The 24,354-nt window shown below is 45.2% G+C and overlaps 1 protein-coding gene across 1 annotated transcript in view; it reads right to left on the minus strand.

Annotated features, from left to right (window-relative positions):
• Nucleotides 1-24,354, minus strand: part of POLR3B (RNA polymerase III subunit B) — a 105,082-nt gene that overhangs the window by 10,732 nt on the left and 69,996 nt on the right. The window contains exons 21-25 of the mRNA XM_032346510.1: nt 23,525-23,683; nt 21,345-21,462; nt 19,329-19,471; nt 3,278-3,381; nt 2,538-2,704 (exon numbers count right to left, since the gene is read on the minus strand). Coding sequence (XP_032202401.1) covers nt 2,538-2,704; nt 3,278-3,381; nt 19,329-19,471; nt 21,345-21,462; nt 23,525-23,683 — 691 coding nt within the window. The remainder of the gene's footprint in view (nt 1-2,537; nt 2,705-3,277; nt 3,382-19,328; nt 19,472-21,344; nt 21,463-23,524; nt 23,684-24,354) is intronic.

Raw genomic sequence — 24,354 nt, forward strand, 5'->3', positions numbered from 1 at the left:
ACCGTAATTTTTGAAGTGGAACTCGGCTACTTCAGTGAGTCGCTTTTGAAACAGACCATTACTCTTTTCCCGTAATGTGAGTTTCTAGAACATCTCAGGTGTGATACCTCTACGGAAATCTATGTTATCATGGTTTGGATAGATCATTTTATTTATTTTAAAGATTTTATTTATCTGAGAGAGAGAGAGAGAGAAAGGCCCAAGTAGGCAGAAGGGCAGGCAGAGGAAGAGGAAGGGAAGCGGGCTCCCTGCTAAGCAGAGAGCCCAATGCGGGGCTCGATCTCAGGACCCTGGGATCATGACCTGAACTGAAGGCAGATGCTTAACCAACTGAGCCCTTTTAATTTTTAATTTTTTAAATTTCTTTTCAGTGTACCAGATTTCATTGTTTATGCACCACACCCAGTGCTCCGTGCAATTCGTGCCCTCCTTAATACCCACCACCAGGTTCACCCAACTTCCTACCCCACCCCACCCCCCGCCCCTTCAAAACCCTCAGATTGTTTTTCAGAGTCCATAGTCTCTCATGGGTTCATCCCCCCTTCCAATTTCCCTCAACTCCCTTTCCTCTCCATCTCCCCATGTCTTCCATGTTATTTCTTATGCTCCACAAATAAGTGAAACCATATGATAATTGACTCTCTCTGCTTGACTTATTTCACTCAGCATAATCTCCTCCAGTCCCATCCATGTCGATAGAAAAGTTGGGTATTCATCCTTTCTGATGGAGGCATAATACTCCATAGTGTATATGGACCACAACTTCCTTATCCATTTGTCCATTGAAGGGCATCTTGGTTCTTTCCACAGTTTGGCGACCGTGGCCATTGCTGCCATGAACATTGGGGTACAGATGGCCCTTCTTTTCACTACATCTGTATCTATGGGGTAAAAACCCAGTAGTGCAATTGCAGAGTCATAGGGAAGCTCTATTTTTAATTTCTTAAGGAATCTCCACTCCGTTCTCCAAAGTGGTTGCACCAACTTGCATTCCCACCAACAGTGTAAGAGGGTTCTCCTTTCTCCACATTCTCTCCAACACACAATGTTTCCTGTCTTGTTAAATTTGCCCATTCTAACTGGTATAAGGTGGTATCTCAAAGCGGTTTTGATTTGAATCTCCCTGATGGCTAGTGATGACGAACATCTTTTCATGCGTCTGATAGCCATTTGTATGTCTTCTTTGGAGAAGCCAGCACCCAGTATTTTTTAACAGATACCAATTCTGACCATTTTAATCCCATCACTACAGTCTGCAGCACCAAATCAAGCCCTGGGTCCACGCCCAGTACTGCTTGAGTACAAGTGAAGCCTCAGTAAAACAGTAGAAACACCATGTCCCAGAGTTTTATCTGGAACAAAATACAATGTGCGTCTTAACTTAAGCAACTGATTTGATCCTTTAAAACCACACGTGAGTCAAGTTTCAAAAGCCTGTCATTTCCGAGAATTTCAGGGATCTCCGGTTCTCCCCGGAGAGGAGAGAGGAGCCAACATGCTGCCTGTGAGAACCTTCTTTCCTTCTGCAGCCTCACCTCAGGTGAACTGAGGTCTGTCCCTTGGAAGGTGTCAAACCCAGCCTCTCCTCTGTATCAGTCTTCAAACGGTCTATTCTTCTCACCCTTCCTATCACCACTGAAGAAACACCCACCACCTCACAGAGGTGTCCTAACCCATTCTTTGCCTTCATTTCAGTGAGAGCTATTTGTACCAATCTGTTCTCATTCCTTCACTGAATAAATATTTATGGAGTGCCTGTGTGCACAGATACTGGAAATAAAACATTCAACAAGACAGACGGACTCTGCTCTCAGGGAGGAGACAGATACAGTATTAGACAGCATTATTACTCAGGGTATTTGAGAAGGATAAACACTACAGAGAAAAATAAGGTAGGAAATGGACAACATGGAGTTGTAGTTTCAAGTTAAGGAGTCACGGTAGGACCTGCTGAGAAGTTATTTTTTGTCTCATTTTGTAGTAAGTCTAGCAACAAAATTCACTGGTCAGCTACACAGCCCAGGGACCTGTGCATCTTGCTCGCCATCACCACTTAGGGAACGAGTACACACACGTCAGGCCTCTCAGGCCATCAGAGCATGAACTGACATTCATCCTCTTAATACAGAGCAAGTTCAAGGGTGATGGGATTTTGCATTATATACAATCAAAGTTGCACAGAATCCCTACCTTGGTAAGTTACCTTGTTTCCTTTTTAAATAACAGCCTCACCAGTAAAACACCACTCCTTAATTTACCAGTTCTGTGAATCTGGATTTCCTTTCCCTCCCAGTTTTATTGAGATATAACTGACATATAACTGAGCAAGTTTAAAGTGTGCGATGTGTTGATTTGATAGATTCACGGAGGCCAACATGACGGCCACTACAGCAGAAGCTAACAGTTCCAAAGTTAGACTTTCTTCTGCCTGATTTCTTATAAGAGAACAGCTCATCTTACAGTATGCTTTAAGGACTCTTACCACTTATTCTAATAAAATCACACTTTTTCGTTAAAATGTCTACCAACATACTCACCCTGTGATACCAGATGTAACATAGTCTTTCCCCAAGTAGTTATAGCCATGGCGAACGAGGTCTTCACACACGTCCTTCACCTTGCTGCCTCCAAACGCAGTGCCGTAGTGGAACCTGCCGTCCAACACGCCGGCCTTGCCCGCCAGCAGCTCAATCAGCTTCCCCACCTGTGGGATGGAACAACCCAAGTCAGCACCTCCTCGTGGTCCAGGAAGTCTGATTAGTTAGGTAGAGCCTACTCCCCGCAAAGACCAAGATGACGATTATTAATAAGCGAGGCAGACTAATAGCAGCAAATATTTATCGCTCTCTTACTGTGTGGCCCTTGGAAAAGCTTAACACATGGGGTCCAAGTTCCTGCCCCTAAAGCCCCATGGGATGCATGCTATGCACAGGGGAACTCAGGGACAGACAGGTTAAGCAGCTTTCCCAAGTTGTACAGCTGCTAAGCAGTGGAGCCAGGATGCCATGCCATGGGACTGGAGATACGTGGGGGTCAATTCAAGGGGTTCTTTTTGCCGAGGGGTATGTTCCTCCTTCAGAAGACTGCTCTCGAAGGGAACAGCAGACCCGCTCCATACTCCCTCCACACGGGAGAGTAACTTAGCACTGTTGGGGGCTGGGAAGAGGGTCAAGGGATCTTTCTGAAAATAAATTCCAGGGTCCCGGGGCCAGCACCACCTACAAACTCACTGCCCACTTTCTTCCTCACAAGCAGTACCTATGAAAAACGTACTGACCGTCATTCGCGATGGGAAGCCGTGCGGGTTCATTATGATGTCCGGACAGATGCCAGAGTCACAAAATGGCATGTCTTCCTGAGGGACGATCAAGCCACAAACACCTGGGGGAAGAGAAGACCCCATGTCATGTACAGCGTGCCAGCAGAAGAGACGACCACAGGACTCAGTTGGGATCTGCCCCCGGCTCTCTCGGTGTCCTTCTCCAGTCTCTACCGAGTAACAAAAGCAATTTGCAACGATCCTGCCGCCAGAGCAACCATTTGAGAACAGCTGTCCCCGCAGAGAGGCATCGCGGCCTGTGACCGGCCTGTGGGCATGAAGCACGATGGTGCTGTCTGACTGTTCCCCCAACCTCTCCTGCCACGGGGACCCAAAAGCAGCACCTTCACAGGGGTCCCGGCCCCTCCACCAACCTTGAAGCTTCTAGGCCGTGGCAGTTTTGCTCCTCTGGGATCTGCTACCTACTGTACCCAAGTCAGAGGGCTCCGACTCTTCCATCAATCAAGCATAGAACTACCTGAATGACAGGTGTGCTTCTGCTGGGGTTTGAAACAGCTGTGACAATGAGTCTTCGTGGGTGGCTGGTGTGCTAATACGGCGACCAGAGCACTGGCTGGCGGGCTGGCTTTTGCCCGGGGCTTCCCTGGCTGGGCCTAAACGGCCTCAAGAAATTCTAATTCCTATGGCTGACAAGACATTAGAAAAGTGATCTTTGATGGAAGTTGTGAAGTTGAACAAGAAAATTAAATGTCAAATTGTTCTTGAAAGAAAAGACTAGAAATTAGAAGCAGAATTCTAAGGAACCGAACAAAACAAAAACCTCTCAGTTCTATGAACACTGCTGTCTCTTAAATTAACTGTATTTTCTTACTCCCTTCAACCTGTAGGGGATTTTGTCGCTTAAGTTGTTCTTAATGGCTCTGATTTCTTTTTCTTGGTAGGAGGGACAGGGGCATAATTTAGACTGTTAACCCCAATTTATATAATTTAAAATGAGAAAACTAATGTACAATGGCATTGGATGAAGAAATAAGATCCTTTTATATCTACTAAGATCAAATTCTTTTTCCCTTGTATATAAAGTTATCAACCATCTGTACCTATTGAGAAGAAACTGCTCTCCCAGAAAGTTTGCATTCCTCAGTTTGATTTCTACAAAATCAAACTGTTTTAAAATAAAATAAAATCTTTGTGATGTGTTATAAACGCCAAGAGCTAAAGTTTAAAGAAAAAGCCATTTGCTTATTTTGGTACTGGTTATTGATATTCTGACTTCTAGTGGCTACCAATGATACGGTAATTAGATTTGTGGTGTTGAATTCAAGAGCATGTAGGTGCTTTAACTGGCTTTTTGGTTGCGATTGTACTGTTTACCATAAAGAACGTATGCTTTCCGACATGAAGCACAGAAACAATCACTCAGTTCAGTTTATTTCAAATTCAACTACGACGTCTCAGAATTTAAATTAAGCCGAGTGTGTGACCCTTTCTTTCTTCCCTCCCCAAATCCATCTTGTCCACACTGAAATTATCTGACAAACACTCAGGCTCCTGGGGAAATTGTCTCTGAAAGAGATCAAATTGTAAATCTAGGTGCACCGACAACAACATTGTGTAACAGTGAACAAAATGTTAAAAACGGCAGTTCCTGCGGAGGCCGGTCCTGGGATGTGCTCTGGACAGAATGTCACTTTGGCTGGTGAGGACGTGGAGGGTTGGTTAGATCCTTTAAAAACAAAACCAAAGGAAGACCTCGGCACCCTTCAGCGGCTGCGGCTCACAGGGGGAAGCTGGCGTCCGCCCCCCAACTTGAGAAGGTGGGAGTGAGGAGGAGGAGGTACAGAAGCTGGGGGTGGTGTGGGGGGGAGCAGGGAATCCTATGGGGGGAGGGTAAGCAGAGAGAGGATTTGCATCTTGTATTTTCAGTTTCCGTTGACACATTTAATCAGGCCAATTTAACTTTGCTATTAAAATGAAAGCAATGCTCCTTCCCCTGAAATCTAAATTTCTAATAACTTTGCTTGAAATGTGATTAAAATGTAGTAGCAGTTTCCTTTTTGGGAAGTAATTCTACCGGCCTCTTTCTGACACGGTATTTAAAAATACAGACAAGTAACTTTGGGAATTTTTCATTCCATTATAGGAACTGCTTTGGCCACATCCGAATCAAGGGCACCTGTAAGCCAAAAATTAAATCTTAGCTAACTTAAAATTACTTTAGGCTCTGAAAACCCTTTTATATGCCAAGATGGTTCCCATAGCAGACAGCCCTGTGTTGTTTGTTTTGTGTGAAAGTGAATGATAAAAGATCCATGAAATCGACACAGAAAGCCAGAACAGCAGAAAGAACTGAGGGCTCTCCATCACTGGGGCTTCTACCCTCTGCTGACTCGTGGAACAATGGGAGCTACACATCCAACTGCAGATCTAACACAGCTGTGCATTTCATTAGATGAAGAGCACTAGTGACACAAGTAAATAATTAACTTATTCTGGTCCGCTGGCTGTGCTTATGAGACCAGTCATAGCTGACAGATTTTAATACAAGTTAACACAAAGAAACCATAATGAGCTTAGAAGTTAAAACAAAATATTTAGACAGAATTTGATGATCTTGAATCTCAAATGAGACAGATGATTTTTAAAAAGTTCGTATTTTACGGAATTCATTAGGAGGGGAGAAGAGAGCTCTTGGTCTCTGAACCAGACTTTTCTTTTTTTAAAAAAGGTATTTCTTGGTTTCAGAATCATTCAGAGCCTTCATCAAAGCCAAGGAAGGTTTCTTTTCTTATTTTCACGTGATACGTTAAAACAGTTTTCTCTAAGGACGGAGGCGTAAAATCTCTCCCAAGATTTAGAACTCTCAAAAGTTACAGTCACTTTCCCTTAATGCTGGTTTAAAAATGTAAATGATATGCAGCCCGCTTCAGTGTGTTAACACTCCCCTGGACCCTTGAAAAGAGGACGGACTACAAATAAACCATATCTAATGGAAGCTGTTATTGAAACAATTACCGATTCATACCTTAAATGCTTACACAGCATTTCAGATTTTAAAATAAAATTTCATCCCCTGGCTCATGCTGGAGTCTCCACCCCATTGTTTATAGCACAACCTCCTGGCAGCAGAACGCAAACACACCCGCTGAACAGGCCCCCAGACACGTCAAGGACTCACAGGGGCCGACCCGGAATCAGACCACAGGCTACACTGCACACCTTCTAAGAAATGAAAATAGGTTAGAAGACAAACCAGAACACAGAATGAGCAGGATACTTCCACAGATACCCAACAGATAATATATTATTCCACTAACAGCAATATTTGTTTCAAATTGTAAAGGCGAAGAATTTAGGGAGTCTAGAGCCCCAAGTCCAACTGCCAAGCCACGCAGGAAAGGCACATGTGGGGACCCACTGTCACAGTTCTCTCTGTGTCAGGCTCTAGACACTGGAGGATCTTAACGCCAATTTGTTATTTCTATTTCCATGCCCTCACAGAACATAACATAAATCATTTTAAGAATAGGTTTGCCCAGCAAAAGTTCGGTTAATCTAATGAATCATTCTTAGAAAGTATTTCTAATTATAAACAGCAAATGACTTGTTCACCAGTCATTTCTGGCTTTTTTTTTTTTTTAAACTAGTTTTAGTGTAATGGAACTATCCTAATTCAAACAAACAAACAAAAAAAATTAAAAGAAGGTTAAAAAAAAAAAGAAGGAAAAACGAACACATTCTCACACCCTGTCAAGACAGGAAGGGGAGCAGCAACTGGCAGAAGAAAACCATAAAGAAATCTTTAATTCAAGAGCTGTTTTTGATGTAACTTCAGTGTGCTGAGTGCCGACAAGAGAAGGGTTTTCATCTATAACTGGTCACATCTGAGTAACACACTCTGTTTCACTTTTTAATTGTTGTAATTTTTATGTAGCAGGTCTAACCTTCTCCGTATAACCACCTTCGGATTGGCGCAGCACCCCCAGGCTCATCCATGAGGCGCCTCTTTGTTTTCTAGGTGAGGACAGTCCTTTCCCTCCCTTAACAAGCACCTGCTGGAGGTGGGGCAGGGAGAGGCTCGGGACCCAACTCCACGTGAGAGGTGTCCTGTGCTGATTAAAACGACTGAGCATCGACAACAAAAACACCGATACCATTCAGCATGCCACCTTCAAATGCTCTAAATGAGGCAGACAGATTGGAGTAGGTTCTCCTGACATGATACTAATTGGGGGCTAACTGATCTACTTTTACCTTCTGCAGGTGCTTACCTCTGAGACAAGGCTGTTTATTCTGTAAACTGAACAGTTTCTGCACTAGTGAAGGGTGAAAGGCTGCTGTGATTTCCCTCTATCCGTCACAGTGGAAGAAAAGTGTGGGTGTTCAGTGAGTGACCACTTGGCCACGCCTGGTGTTAATGAGGTTTGTGGATTCAGGGGGTTCCATCTACAAAGGACTCACCGCCCCCCTCCCCCCCGGACTCTCAGATCTAAGTAAGGCGGGATACCAAGTAATCGGGCGACCTTAATTTGACTCTCTGCCATTCAAGTGACATTGAAGCGAAAGCACCACTTTCTGGTGAGCCTTAGTTGTTTGGTCTTTGTAATGGGAATAATTAGCACCTATCTCATGAGGCAATTGTGTTAGAAGAACAGATGAGCTAATGTCTGAGAGGTACTTTAAGGTCCTTAGAGAAAGGCAGCATCTAAATACAAGGAATTATTATTATATAAGAAACCTAATTACTCTCAGCAGGAAGCAAACTAGCAAAGCAGAGACCAGCCTAATGAACAGAAGGAGCGGCCGAAAAGCTCGCTGTTCAGACCATCTCACATCAGCAGGATGGGGTTCCCGACTAACTTTACTCCCCACAGGGCCTGGGTTGCAGACTTCCAGGGCGAAAGAGGGACTAAGTGATGAAAGCAGGGGGGAAGCAACAGGGACGCTTTCCAGTTTGGCTGTTTGTATCAAGGAAGAAGTGTTTTGCTTTGAATGACCTCCTCTCGATAAGCCTTTCTATATTCAGAAATGTAAATCTCTCAATCAAAAACGTGAAGGCGAACACAGGTGGCTCCTCCTTTCTCCCGCCTTTCCAGTTATTGAATTAACCTTCTTTTATTTTTCACACCAGCACCTTAAATAATCCCCAGGGGGAGGGGAGGAGACAAAAACTGTTGAATCATATGAGCTTTGTTTTGCCGTTGAATCACTTCCAGATCTATCACATCTCTTGCCATATCCCGGTTGACATAATTTTAATTCGGCTCTTCCTTACATGTTAACAGATAAATAATGCATAAGAAAACTTGATTAGCTTTCTTATTAAAACATCACTCTAAATGAGAGGAGGCGCTAGAAGACAATACAGTTTTTACACGGCTTTCCCATGAGCAGTTGAATGGTTTGATGTGATAAATTTGCATAGTCTGAAGCACACAAAGGGCTGATTAATTGAAACCCTTACAATGCTTCTGGAAGCAGCTATTGTAAAACAATAACCATAGGAACTTTACAAAATACACACGGCTGAATGTGTCAAGAGCTTAATAAAATGTGTTGAGGCTACACTATTTGGAAACAGAATTGGAGATTTTTATTCTGGGCCATAAAACACTAAACACCCTAATTTCAAAGCTTTAGTTGGGTATTTACTGAAAGGTCAGAGGGTTACTAACTAGCTACCGGAGACTAAAATTTGTTCTTAAAAAAGTAGATTAAAAAAAAAAATCTTACAATTAAGGGGCCCATGTGGACAAAATAATCCTGATTTCTCACATTAAAGAGTTCCCAGAATTTGTTTTTGGACCAAAATTCTGAAGGGTCACTTGGCATCCTACCCCTCGTCCCGGGGCTCCCACTGTTTGCTCCACAGGCCCCCTTCTCCCCTCCCACTTAGAATCTTCCATTCAAGCAGGATCAAGCAAAGTAGGGAGCCAACGACATGCAGACTTTGAAGCTCCAGCTAGCAGAGCGGATTGGGGGCACCTCAAGTGCCACATGTGTACAAGGTGCTATTAGTATGATGGTACCTTCAATCAGAGCCTTTTCATTCTCTCACTTTTAGAAAACAGACTCCAGAAAAAGGAAGTGCAGGAACACCTGGAAAAAGCAAGTTTTGCACCGAAACTGACTGAACGAACTTCTCTCTCAGCTTTTCTGGCGCACAAGAATTGGCATTTTCTTACTTCCCACAGCCTCTTTATACCAAATGCGTAAGGATTCGGTAACGTGCTGGGAAGTCAGGGTGGGTTTCCTTTTCGTCTAATAAACACTCAACCAAAATCTTAATACAGTAACGCAGCAACTTGTTTGGCTGAATAACTTTAATGCATTAATTCAGCAACTTGTTTTGCTTTGGAACAACTTTTATCAATGCAAAATAGAAGCAAGCCGCCTTCTAACAAACTGCCGTTGACACGAGAGGGTCAAAGAAGAATCTTACAGTTTATCCGTAAATACGGGATCCTTAGGAGCCACAGGTAGTCGGAGCTGGTCCACGAAAACACTGTATTTTGATAAGACTATACTTCTATTTTAAAACAAAAGTCAGCCTCGCTCTGTTTAGACTGGCTGAGGATTTACGGGGAGACTCCGAGGAGCGTAGGCCTTTATCTCAGATTTGCAGTTATTAAAAAGCTTCTGTTTGCCAGGACAAACACTCTTGCTCAAATACAGTTTTTCCTCTCCTTAGGAGTACTATTTGGTATTGCTGCCCGATTCTGTGATCTACAGGACCTTTGTTGGAGGTGCTAATCCTTTTTCACATGAGAGACTGAGAAATGTTCTTTCAGGGAAGTGATATATTGCTTTTTTTCCCCCCACATCAAAGGAGTCCACTTTTTCCTCCCTCGTTGTGAAGGGCAGCAAAAGTAGGAGGAAATCTGGAAATATAATAATTTGGTTTGTCCGCACTCTGACGGGAAACTTAACCTGGGAACTCCTTAGGCTGACAGATAATTTCTGTTAAACATTCCTTTTTTAAAAAAGATCAGGAAATCCGCCCACCCTTCTCATGAATGAAATAACCATCGGAAAAAGCAAGGCTCAAGATTAAAAATGTTTGCCTTCAACGAGTTCCCTTCATACAGAACTTATACCAAAGCTCGAGAGGCAAAAATACGTAATTTTGACTTTAATAAAGAGTCTCATTATCCAATCACATATGTGAATGTCTTCTTCTACCTTCAACTCTGTGTACAAACTGAAGAATAATATGAAGACAAAACATAAAGAACATTCTAGATCCGCATTCTGCTCTGTTTTCCCCCATGCAGCATCACTGTGCCTCTATTGCTAAAGTCCCTCAAAGGTACCTAGAGGTCTAGAACACTTGGAAAAAAGGACAAGACTTCAGGGTTTTAATACTCTTCCCAGCTGAGGTCAAAACACACTGAACAAAACTTTCCTTCCATTGTAAGCCAACACAACAAGTGCACAACTTCGTTGTGTGGAAGTGTTTTGCATTCTACCGAAGAGGGACTGCTCTAGAGATTCTTGATCAAAGGCCCAGCTCTTCTGGGGGGGAGCGGATTCAGCGGCATTTAGGGATGAGATACAGAACAGGCTTCAGGAAAACCCAAAGGAGGGCTGTGCCACACTGCAATTCTCTGAATTCCCTCATCCAAAAAGTGTGCGCAGAGGGACTCCTGCCTTCCACTGAGGCTGGAGTCGTCTCTGCGCTCTGACACCCTCCTCTTCACACAAGACTTCCTGCTCCGCAGCTGGCTCTCTGCTCGCGCTCCTCCACTCCTGAGGTCATGGAAGGCGACGCTGCTTACGAGGCTGTGACGTTTTGAACAGCTCCTGCCCCAACACTTTGGTTCTTCAGCGGGCCTTCTCCGGTCAGCGACGTCACTCTCTGCCTGTCGCCCGGCACGGACGTGGGCTCCCGACGACCCGGTGCTGGAGCTCCTGCTCCAGTCCGCCCCCAGCTCTGTGCTCTGCCGTCGGCCCCCAGAGCTGGTACGACACCCGGCCCAGAACCATGGCCAAGTGGCCTCCACTTCCCATTTGACTCCCTCAGCTACTCATGACGTCCCCCACCTTGGAGCTGATCAGGCTTGAGCAGGACAGTCAGTTCTGTGAACGTGGATTGAAGTCTCCTCTAATTGCTGGAGTGGAAATGCGATCTCCACACCCCACGTGCACCGGAGGAAACCTTGCTCACAACAGCTTCGTCAGAGTGAACCGCTGACAAGGGGCGACAATCAGGCAATCTGCAGCACGCGCTGCTTTCCGAACACCAGAGAGAACACATGCGATGCTCTCAGCGCAGGAGGGAAAAAGAAACGGGCAGGAAGATCCATTAAATCAAAATGATCCTCCCATCTGCTCGTAGAACCCACATATGTGTCCACTTGTGGGTAATGCTATGAAGGACGAAATACTGTTTACAGACAATCCTGCCTTCCAGGAGTGAAAACGACGTCTGGCTAACTCGGCTCTTCCTCTGGCATGCGTCTGGGCCCAAAGAGAACCAGATCACTGCAGGAATCGTGGGATTCCCAGCATTAGGGAACACCGTCAGCTCATTTCACGACAACGTCACCGAGCAGGGCTGAGGCTGGGGACGACCTTCTCCATCCCCTTCACATCCCATTTGCCAACATCCAGCTATCCTAGGCCTGAAGCAGTTCCGGCTGCACTAAGGCGGCTGGGTATTACGGTTCCTTGCAGATGCCAAGAACTGTGTCCACCGCACGTGAATGCTCCACACCAGCTCACTGTCCTCACTGTCCCTTAGGGCCCTAACTATCCCAGCCAGCCAGAGGAATCAGGCGGAGGGTCAAAGTTGAGGGCGCAACAATTTACTCCCTTTGAATATCTGCTCAAATTTTTGACAGAATTTTAACCAAGGCCATGAAAGCCTGGCCAGAGGACTGATGAAAAAAGGGAACAGGGACTGTGTTTTACAACGAATTGATGCTAGAAGGGAAGGGGTTCCTGACAAACACAGCTTTATGTTACTAGTATGTCTTAATAAGGGGGTTTGGCAGGTAGTTCTGGAACGAAGTATGCAAGGATTAGTATGGACTCCAGACTCGTGGCAGAGAACAGCCTGTAAACCTGCTTATCCAAGAATGGGAATTTTGAGAAAATGACCGCCTTAAGGAGGAGATATAGGAAAGTTGTAAGAAGTAAGAGGTGTCAGTTTCAAGAAAAGATTGTTTCTCTCAAGGCGGGGGGATTCCCAGGGAATACTCCGATCTGGGGGCACAGTGAATCAGAAGAGACAAGAGTCCCCTTTGACGAGATTTACCAGAGTAGGAAATGTACCCAGACCAAAAACCTGGATTTGAATCCTGACTCTGCCAGCAAGGAGCTGCGGTAGGCAAGCTACTCATCATCTCCCTGAGCCTCACGGTTCAGGTTCTACAGAGTAGGAGTAACAATACCAATTAGACCGTGAAGATTAAGGACAGAAGGAAAATGCTTGTAACATACTAACGCAGAAGGCAAAAAGTGCTACAAATTTTCATGCACACGAAGCCCACATTTTATCTGCAGCCTTAACCGCTCCCTGGAGCTCCAGACTCCATATCCAAGTGCACATCTAACACATCTGACATCCTTACTTGGAGGCTCCCAGGGTTCCCTCAGACCTGAGGTCCCAAATCCTCAACCCCTGCCCCAGCCTAATTCCCAACACCCCCTCTCAGTCCACCGCTGCCTGGTAAACAGCAGCAGCAGCTGCTCAGGCCTCGTCCTCACCTTCCGCTCCTGCCCTTCCTCGCCCAACACCTCAGCCATCAGCTGGTCCTGCTGGCCGGGCCTCCAGAGCACCCCCCGAGGGCATCCCTTGCCCCCACTCTGGCAGTGCTCCTCCTGGGCACACACTCCCAATCCAGGAGAGGACAGACCCTGTTGGTCCTGCTGACTACTGCGTTTCCCGTACCCAGAACAGTGCCTGCCTGGGACACAGTGAAAGCGCGATCAATGAACGAGCTAATGACATCAGCACCTGAGATGATCCTCTATCACCTCAAGTTCAATGAGACAAAGCCGCTTAAAGCCAGGCCCAGGGGCTCCTTCCTGTTTGTTCCTGTGGGTCAACCAACCCCGTGACTCGCCCACCCATTTCCCCAGCCCTGCTGCATCCACCTCACCCAGTCTCGAGCCTTCCCTTCCTACCCGCTCTGCGAGGGACCAGGGACAGACCTGACAGCGGCCGCCCACCTTTCCTGGCTGCTGGCCGTGCACCAGACACTGGCTTTGCTGCTTTACACACATCGATTCCTTCAATCACAGGGACAACTCCTAGGCAACTGTCCCCATTTCAAAGACGGGGGGACCAAGGCATAAAGAGAAAACAGCTCGTTTGGTTAGGGCTCAAGACCTCTACCTCTTTGCCCCATTACTTCCCAACCGGAAGCCCTTCTTTAAATGCTGAACAGAGGGTGGCCATGCAGCAAAGGGGAAGGCATCCATTCAGGCCCCACATAGGACACGCTCCAGAACAGCGCACACGGAACTCCACGGAACCATCCGAATGGGAGCACCCAGAGCAGCTGCCCCGGAAAGCAGGAGGGGCTTCCCCTCACCGGCACACACAAAGTGGAAAACCACCTGCCAAGATAAGCTAAAATAATTCTTATTCCAGGAAGATGGACCCAGACCAGACTTTTAAAAGGTCTTTTCGAACTCCAAGATTTTATTCTTACCCACTAATAACTCCCACCTGCTCTCTCACTACTGGTCTTCCTCATGACATTTAGCCTATGGCCACATGTGACCCTTTGTACTCCTCTTGCTGCTTCAGGGGCAGAGACAACTCTTGGTTGGCCTTAGCAGAGGCGGCATGTCCTTTCTAGCTCCTATGAGCCCAGCAGAGTTTTGAACTCACAATGGTGATTGAAATACGACCAAACAGATTTCTCTGGGGCTGTCAAGACACATTCCCATCCGTGCCCGGGGTGGGCATGCATACTTAGTGACTCGGCTGGAAAAGCCCAGGGGGCTTGTGATTTCAGGTATGCCTGGAGAGCTGGAGCCTTGGGTGGTGAGGCTCCGACACCAGTCTAGACAACGATGACCCATCCCATTTCTGATATTTATGAGGAAGAATAAGTTGCACTAATTTGGGGAAGATGATTTTGGCTTATTGTGTCTGTACATTTAAGACACTCTACTTACTAAATTATTCCACAAACACAGCCACGGGAAACCACATTATAGGCAAAGTGTGTGCTGGGTGCTTTGGAAGTAAAATAAATTAGTAGGGTGTGTTTCCTATCCTCAGTGAACCTAAAATGTACTTACCTAAGTTAGCCAACAGGGTATTCTGGATATTTAAGCACATATAAAATTATTTTAACAGAAACACAATGACAATCAGACCCGAAAACACACAGAAGGGGAAGACTCAAGGAATATAGACAATTAGGAACAGAAGAAAGCTGAAAAGAAAAAAACAAAAACAGAAACAAAAAACTAAAACTAAAAATGAAAATAATGCTAAAAATATATACTCACTGCTATAAGAAAGTCTAAAAATTAAACTTAAAATTTTTACTATAAATTAAAATAGGTTAAAAAAATCTGGAAACTAGGGGCGCCTGGGTGGGCTTAGTGGGTTAAAGCCTGTGCTTTCGGCTCAGGTCATGACCCCAGGGTCCTGAGATCAAGCCCCACATCGGGCTCTCTGCTCAGCAGGGAGGCTGCTTCCTCCTCTTTCTCTGCCTGTCTCTCTGCCTACGTGTGATCTCCCTCTGTCAAACAAATAAATAAAATCTTTTTAAAAAAATCTGGAAACTAAAATTCAAATCTCCTACAAAGAAAATCAAGAAGGTAAGGAAATAGACAATGAGGAACATGATGAAGGGAGATTATCAACAAAATAAGAGAATGTCTGAAAATGGAAAGACCCTGAACTTCCAGAAAGGGTACCTAATTTCCTAGGAGAAGAAATGAAAATTTTAGAATTCCCAGAACAGAAGAAGGATAGTAAAAGCTTTGTGGGGAGGGGGAGGCAAGTGAGGAGGGGGAAGACAGGGAAAGAGAGTGAAACAGGGCGCACATACACACAGATCAGGAAAAATAATGTAACATGGAATCCAGATGATAATGCAGCAATGTCATTAGAATCTTAGAGTAAAGAATTTTTAAATCTAGAATTCTATAACCAACCAGAATAGAAATCAAGTATGAAGGCAGAACATGTTCAGATATACACGATCTTAAAAAAACAAAAACAAAAACAAAAAAAACTTCTAGTGAATCCTTTCTCAAGCAATTGAATGAACAGACTATTCCACTGTGGTGGGAGGTCGGGCGTGGGGATGACATGGGATGAGTCAAGCAAAAGGGGTTCAAATGGGAATTCCACACGTGACTACCACTGAGCAAATCTAGAGTGTCTTATGGAATGTGTCCCCCACCTTCAGATTCCTATGGTGAAGTCCTAACCCCCAGGAGACCTCCGAATGTGACCCTATTTGCAGACAGGGTCTTTAAAGAGGACGTTAAGGCTAAATGAGGTCATGGGGTGGGCCTTAATCCAATATGGCTGTGTCCCTGTAAGAAGAGGGAGAGCCATCAGGGTTCAGGCACACAGAGAAAAGAGACCGTGTGAGGACACAGGGCCACATGGCTGCCTGCAAGCCACAGAAAGAGGTAGGAGAAGCCAAACCTGCCATGGCCTTGACCTTAGACTTCAGGCTCCAGAACTGTCAGAAAATAAATTTCTGTTGTTTAAGTGCTCAGTCTGTGGTATCTGGTTAGAGCAAACTAACACGGAGTACTTTCTAACCTTTCTTGAAAACATTTCTGGGGCACACAGATGAGGTCTCTCAGGACCCCTACTGAGCCAGGCTCCGCTCCCCTGGCCTATGGGGACCCATTCTGAACACACTGACCGGGAAGCTGGGGCTTAGAGGAAAACCACTGCAGTGGGGAGCAGGAAGAACGGGGCGCTGAAGACGGGGGCTTCTGGTGGAGCGAAATGGTCCTAGCAGACGAGTGGTCATGTGGGAAATTTTGTTGAGAGGCTGTTGATGGTATGAAACACGGTAACGGGAATAAGAAAATGGAGCAAATTTTAAAAACAAGGTAATTATTAACTTCTGAAAAAGTACAGTTACACAATAGAGAAAACACACTCAACTACTTGGGTTTGGGGGTGAACAGTATTTATGCGATCATAATCATGCAATTTAAATAATTAAATAATTAAATCGCCCCCAATTAGGACACATCTGTGCAGGGAATGGAGGTGGGGAGTAAGAAAGAGAGGCAGTGAAATGCTCGCCCCCCTGTCACCCATCACGGAAAATCAACAGGTCATCTCTGCAACGGGTGAATGAAGATTCAGCCGCTTAAAAATACTCTTCTGAAATACGAAGGTAAAAAGAAGAAGAAATTGCTTCTGGGAACTAGAACTGGAGAAAACGCAGAGACTGTTTTTCAGTTTTTCAGTTCAAACCCCCCTTTTTGTACCATTTGACCTTTTAAACCAGTGCATTTATTATCTGATTAAAAAAAACATACTTAAACGAAAACCATGCTTAGGTACGGGTCCTACATCATCCTTCCATCACTTTCTTAAGGCTTACGCTACCTGTTTTTTGTTTGCCTGTTTTCTCCCCATCTTTTCAATAAATCTGATGAAGCTGTAAGAGAAGGGGGTATCAAGGGAAATCGAGGCTAATCAGGTTTTCATCCTTGGATTAAAAGCCATCTGGAAAAGAAAACTAGTGAGATAAACTCCTCACTGCAAGTGAAAGGTCACCTAACCCCAAGAGAGCTTCTTTCCGTTTCGTGGAGATGTACAAAATCAAGCCCCACCAAGGTTGAACCGATCTCCAAAATCTGCTGTGTCACATCATTGCAGACTGGAAACCACTTCTGTCAATGAATATTATCCCTATCATACTAATAGTCTGACAAATGTTAGAGCACAAAGACCTGCTGACACTTTTCCTGTACCTGTACAGGTCTGTGTTTACAGCAGCTTATGAACAAGTGTGTTTCTCATTTTCAAAAGTACTGTTTTGTCTACACTATACACATGCATGCTCACCTATTATCTATAGATGATAACCTGAGTAAAATCAGTCCATCAAGAGGACCACATCTGTCCCCTTTCATTTCCCTACCTTCAATTTACTCATATATTCAACCATTATCAACTATCTATCAGGTATCCTCCATGAGAAAGGCTCTATCAGGCTTCATGAAAATACAAGCATATGACCCCTGTCCTCAAGTTTAGTGAAGTTACAGAACAGAGTGGATAATCGCTGAAATGTTTGCCAGCCTTCCACTCTTTGCGTAATACTCCAGTGGAATAAAACATGAGGACTTGGATATCTGAAGTTTGTAAACAGATTCAGAATGGAAACTTTCTCTTACAGGGTGCATTCTTGTAAATTATCCAGTGCCAACATTTTATACGAAGAGTACCAAACTTTGCCCTTATCCAGAGAACAGGTCAAGTGAAATAGAGGCTGTGAACAAGATTATGGAATAATTTAGGAGCGCATCTCAGAAACTGTCTAGACCTAGAGAAAGGGAGAACTAGTTTCAATACAGAGAATTTGTTTTTCACTGACTAGCGGTAGAAAACACTAGAATCTCAAGAAATGTTTACAAACACTGAAAAGGTATGAAGAGTTAGCATCTTAGGGGATTGTATGAAGTAGAAGTGTCAAATTCACATGAATAAAATGAATTTTTTTTAATAAGATACTGACAGGCCAAAACAATCTTGTGTCTGTCATCTGAACTAAAAATGTTTTTGATGAAACAGTTATCTTGGTCTGGAACAGTTTCACTGATGGAAGGAATGACAACTAAGGCTGGATTCATTTGACTAAACAAATTGTCATAGACACTTGCTTAGCAAATAAAAACTGAAATCAGCAGGAACATAAAATGCAATTATCTCCAGACCTATCAATTAAAAACAAGAAGACATCGCACTAGGAATTTACCAGTGAAGAGGAGAGCAGAAGGCATGACAAGCAGCATCCGTGATCTAGTGATCACTGTTCTCTTCTTGAGCACCTACTCTGTTCCCGGCACAACACTTAACTGCTTGCCACCCAGCACAGCACAGCTTTCAGGGAGGAGCGTGGACTCTGGAGACGGACGGCGAGGGCTCAAAAACCACATCTACCACCGACTGGGGACACCAGGCAAGCGAGTCACGTCACTGCACCTCTAATATGCAGAAGAAAACAGCACCGACTTCCCAGGACTGGGTAAGTGGGTATATGGAAAGTGCGGAGAACACTGCCCGGCACACAGTCAGTGCCACAAAAGTGTTCGTTGCTCCAGTGGTTCTTCAACGAGGTAAGCGGCAGACACGCCACAGTTAAACCCGCGGGGCCAAGGTTCCACTCAGCAGCGTGGTAGATATACAACTAAAAGGGACCCTACTGAGAATAAGTTAATCAGTAGTGACACAGTGCTGTTTCCTGAAGATAAGAAGACAAAACAAAGCCACGAGTGCAGGAGAACTCAGCGGCAACCACCAGCGAGGAATGGCGCTCGCCAGCACGGTCTGGTGGAGAAACCCATCCAGGAGCGGGACCACGGGGCAGGGGGCAAGAACGGCGCTGCGTGGGTGTCGGGAGACCTGGGCGGCTGGTCGGTACCTCGGCCTGGCTACCGGCACCCGGGCTCTGTGTTTCCTCACACCTCCCCATGGGGCCTGAAGGTGCCTTCTTGTGCTGACCTCCTACAATACCACGGGCCAACAGACAGCACCGGAAATATGCACCTTCCATGAGATATAAGTCTTGCTATTTATTTTTTCAAACAGCTACCTGCACTTTAGTGGGTATACTGTCTAGAATGGAATCAATCTTGGCGGAGGAGCAGTTGCTATAGAAGGAGATAAAGGCAAAGAGAGGCAATTCTGTGGTACATTTTTTCAATGCCATTAACGTATCAACAGGTTAACCTAAGGCATAAAACAAGCATAATTTTCATCCCAATGTAATAATTTTTTCAATGGACTAAATTGGTTATACAACATTTCTCGCATATGTGGTTAATAAATACTGTTTCTGGTTTTATAAACAAGTTGAAGAATGACACAATTTACCTTTTTGCCCGTGACGGCTGCTGAATTTGTCTCCAATCTCTGGACGCCTGGTCTGTCTCAGCAGCATTTTGATCAGAAAAGCATCTTCGGCATTTGAAGAGATCATCACTTTTTCAATATATGAATCCGTTGCCCCTTTGTAGCTAATATTAAGAGGAAGTCACCAAAATAGTTTTCAAACTGCCCTTCGTGAACCTATCGCTCACAGGTCATATTTTATTTAATATCAACCACAAAATGTTTCGACATTGCTATTCTGGACTCTGAAACATGCCTTTTGTTTCTCAACATTAAATTCTAAGGTTACAATTTCCCTTTTACAGTCCTGGTCTGAAATGGCTAACATTTAGTGAACACTTACTATGAGGCAGGCTTAAGGCAATGTAACCCACACCACACATATTCACACACGGCTACTCCCTTATTGCAGACAAGGGAAAGGGATGCTTGGACACCAAGAGTGGCAGCTTGGAAGGATCACAGAGCTGCCAGGGAGGTTTCCTTTTCTTTTAAGGATAAGAAATATGTGAGCACACTTTCTAGCCTACAGGGAAGGAATTGATAGAAAACTCGTTGAAGATATGGAAGGACAGAAAAGAAAATGACAGTCAGGTCCCTAAAAAGGTCTAGATTAAATGAAGAACCCAGGAAAGTGGAGGGGCAAGCTTTGAAGAGGAAAAAAGATCTCCTCCTCCAGGACAGGAAGAAAACCAGCTAGCACAACCACCTCTGTCATTCTGAAACAGCTTTTGCTCTGTAGGATTGGGTGCAAGGGTCCTGACCCCTCCCCTAAGTAGACCGCCCACTTTCTCCCCGGTGCTCCGACTGCACAGACAAATTCATGGCACCCACAGCAAGGCAGCATTTAGCATATTGGGCAGGAGTTGGGCTCTGAAGCCAGATCGCGAGAGTTCAAATCCTGACTGCCACTTGTAGCTGTGTGACCCTGGTAAATTATTTAACCTCTCTGTTTCTGTCTTTCAAACAAGGCCATGTAGAGAGCCTGGTTCACAGGGTAGTGGTAAGAACAAATGAGCTAACACCTGTATGATGCCCAGAATGGTAGCTGGTACAGTGAACATTCTCGGCTAAACCACGAAGGATGATCTGATGGTCCCCATACTTAGGTTTGTGTAGGTCTTTGCTAACTAGATGTGGCTCTTTGCAGGCAAGGCTGGTGGTATCTCTCAGCTCTGTGTCCCTGGGACATGCAGCACTGTGGCTGGCCCGGAGCAGACCTCGGCTGTGTGCTGAAAGGATCTGCTGGACTGCCTTCCCCTGTCCAGGAATCCAGCTCTCCTGTGTCACGCCCTGGCCCACCTCTTGAACTGGATTAACTCAGTTCCTGGGCTAGACTGAATATCCTGTTACTCCTTTTAGTTTTATGTGCCAGTGTGGCCGCTACCATTGGCCCACGGCTCATCTCATAAGGTCTCGTATCTCACTGTATTCGAGAGCCTAGAGGACATCTGGAGACTAACAAGCACTAGTCTCTCATTGTTCAGATGAAAGCACCGAACCCAAGAGTTTGAGTGCTTCACCCACGTAAGGTAACCCACGGCACACCCAGTATGAAAGCCCAGCCGTCATCCACCGTGATGGTGACGCCACAATGCTGCCAGTGCGTTTTATTTATTTACTTCTTTAACACAAATCTGATCGTATCACTGTCTACAGAATGAACTCCCGAGTACTGCACAGCCTCGTCCCAGCAGGGCACACTGGTCCTCCAAACCCAGGTGCTCCTCTGCCTGTGGGGCCTTCCCACTCACTGTTCCCTTACCTGGAACCCCTGCCTATCTGGCCCCGAACTCAAGCCCAGGCTGGAAGGCCCCCACAATTCCACAGCTGAGATTTTCCTTCCATGCCAAGCTGTCTCCACAGGAGAACTATTACTACCCCGAACTGTCATTTCTCCTCTCTAACCCTCCAAGAGTAACTTCTCATTTCCCCTAGCCCTTCTCTCTGTCTTTTTTGAATCTTCCTATGTATTTCCGAGGCACAACCAATACCTACGTGATGGGCACATCCTTGTACTGCGGCTGCTGGGGCACATTACTTCCTTCCAGAGGAATCTGAGTTACTGTGGGCATGGACTTATTGACCAGCACTTGCTTGTTTTCTACCTTCTCACCTAAGAAGAAGAGAAGGGAATCATAGCCCGGTCATTACCATCTCTGTGGAATACAAACATTACTGTAGCCTACAACTATGCGGTTAGATTGGTCCATGAAATGCACACAAGGAAGGAAAAAGCCGATTCCGTGTGAGCTAGAGTTCAACAGGACTCGTCTAGAACTGTGCCAGCCCATTTGAAAAATCAGATGAGCACACAGGTGTAAAAGGTCAAGAAACTGATTTAGGGGACCATACTAACTTCATGTCAATAAGTGGCAATTTTATTTATTTTTAAAAGATTTTATTTCTTCATTTATTTTAGAGAGAGCATTCATGTGCGTTCAAAGTGGGGGGAAGGGCAGAGTGGGGGAGAGAATCTCAAGCAGACTCTGCGCCGAGCCCAGAGCCGGACACAGGGCTTGATCTCATGACCCTGAGATTTTGACCTGAGCCAAAACAAAGAGTCAGGCACTCAACTGACTTGAGACACCAGGGGCCCCAGTAAGTGACAGTTTTATAGATCTCTAGGGTGTTGGAACAAGTCCGGGCCACTTACTTCTATTAGTAGTTATTTCAACCAATAGTAAGTCACTGCCGACCTAACTTGGACAATGAGGAAATCAAAATATTTCATTGATTTTTTTTTGCTCTTCTCACCTCTCTCTGCATCTTTTCCTAGTAAGCTCAAAGGCCAAGAACTACAGTACTGTCATGGCACTACCTTCCAAACCACATGACCCAGGTTAAGAGGGAAACAACTGCAGCAAGGCAGAGGGGAAGCCGCGCACCACGGGGCTGTGGGCACAGTGGACACAGCACTCACCATCCGTGCACCATCCGGACGAGTCGCGTGGCTCTCCCCTCCCGGCGGCCCCCCCTCACCCCCTCACCAACCTCACTGCGGCTCCCATCACCTGCTCTGCTGGTGTCCCCTGTTTTGGCCCCTTTCTACTCTTTTCTCCACACTGTGATCAGAATGATCATTTCAAAATGCCATCGGATCACAGCATTGGTTTTAGGATCATAATGAAAATAGTGAGCGTGGCTGCTCCGCAGGGAGCCTGCTTCCTCCTCTCTCTCTGCCTACCTGCGATCTCTCTCTGTCAAATAAATAAATAAAATCTTTAAAAAAGAAGAAAAAGAAAATAGCGTGGTTGCAAAGCCTGTGTCTGGGCCCTGCCCCTCCCTCTCTCTCCCTCCAGATCCACGTTTAGCATCCTCCCCTGTACTCTCCCTAGGAGCCACACTCCCAGTGGCCTCCTTTCGGAAGTTTTGACTAACGAGCCCTGCAGCTTAATAGTTATACAAGCCCTTGCACAGCTCAGCACTCCTCTCCCTATCTGCTAGTTACAGGATTCCTTAACCCGGCTGTGACTGGATATAGGTACACATATGACCCTTTGGTCAATGCTAGTCTCCGCACTGGCCTGTAAGACTCAAAAGGGCGGCTGCTGTGGGCTGCATCAGCAAAGTTCATTACAAGTTTGTAATTATAATGGTGTCCCACATTTTAGGGGAAGAAGATTCTAAGAAAGCTGGTCTAAGCTAAATGCACAAATGATGACGTGCCAGTGTAAATGTAAGGACATGACCTTCTTCTAAACAACCCCTTAAAGTGGCTCTTCTGAGATTCAAAATTTTAAGTAGAGAAGCATAACTAGGACTACTATGTAGAAATATATGCAGAGAAAAACAGACTGGAAGGGAAATTCATCAAAAAGGACCACACTGGGTGCCTGGGCGGCTCAGTCGGTTGAGCACCTGACTCTTGATTTCAGCTCAGATCATGATCTCAGGGTTGTGGTATCAAGCCTGTGTCCGGCTCCGCGCTTAGTGGGCAGTCTGCCTGAGATGCCTTCCCTGTCCCTCTGTCCCTCCCAATGTTTGCGTGCTATCTCTCTACAATTTAAAAAACAAACAAAAAACACTTTTTAAAAAAATGACCTCACTGATTGAGTTAGGAAAGTGGTTTTGTAAGTTGTTATCTTTTCTCTTCTCTGTTTACCGAATATTAAGAAATATTGCTGAATAACTTTCATATTTCAAAAATATAAATGTTTTTTTAAAAAGGCCCTTACCTGGAGAACAAATACCGTCTGCATCTAAAATTTCGTGTCGCCAGATGGGTTTCCTTGTGGCAGCGTCCAACATCGGCCCCATCACTTTATCAAAGGTCTGATTGGTATAGCGTTTCAATGTACATTTAGCATTTTTATATACAAGGCAACGCCCAAAGCCTAAAATGAAACCCCAACAGGGATAAGAACGACCAACAGGACTAGGAGAAAATGAGATTTGTGTTAGTGAACACCCACTCCCCCAAACATGTTCTACATTTGGCTAATCTGGGATCTAATCATCTCAAGAGCTGGCTCAGGGCTTCCCTCCCCAATCCCCCACCTACATAAACACTGACATCTCTACAACCACGTGTCGGCATGAAAGAGACCTTGTCTGAGTGTCACTGTGATTCTTTTGGAGCACAGAGCCACAGAGTACGGGGACTAGAAAGGGCCCCGGAGGCCACCTGGCTTACTCTCGCTGTCTACAGGAGCTATGAGTGCTACAAAATGAGGTCCAGGGAAGTGACGTGACCAAGGTCACTCAGCAAGTTGGTGGCAGAATTAAAACATGTCAAGTCTACTGGTCAGCCACAACCCTTCTTCCTACACATCCTTCTGGTGCCTCACTTCTCTGAGAAGTTTTCCTTTTCCTAATTGACATTCAGAGGAAGTCCCAAACAAGGAAACAAAAGATTAACTTTTCTCCAAAGAGGTGAGAAAATGAAAAGCAGCTGCAATCAAATGATTCTAAGGGGAGAAATCATTCGCCTGTGCCCTGATCAGAAGAGATCAGAGTTTATTCTGATTATATTTTTAGATCACATGTGTCTAGTGCATGAGGGGAA

Source organism: Mustela erminea, chromosome 6 (genome assembly GCF_009829155.1).
Source record: "Mustela erminea isolate mMusErm1 chromosome 6, mMusErm1.Pri, whole genome shotgun sequence".
Taxonomy (NCBI): domain Eukaryota; kingdom Metazoa; phylum Chordata; class Mammalia; order Carnivora; family Mustelidae; genus Mustela; species Mustela erminea.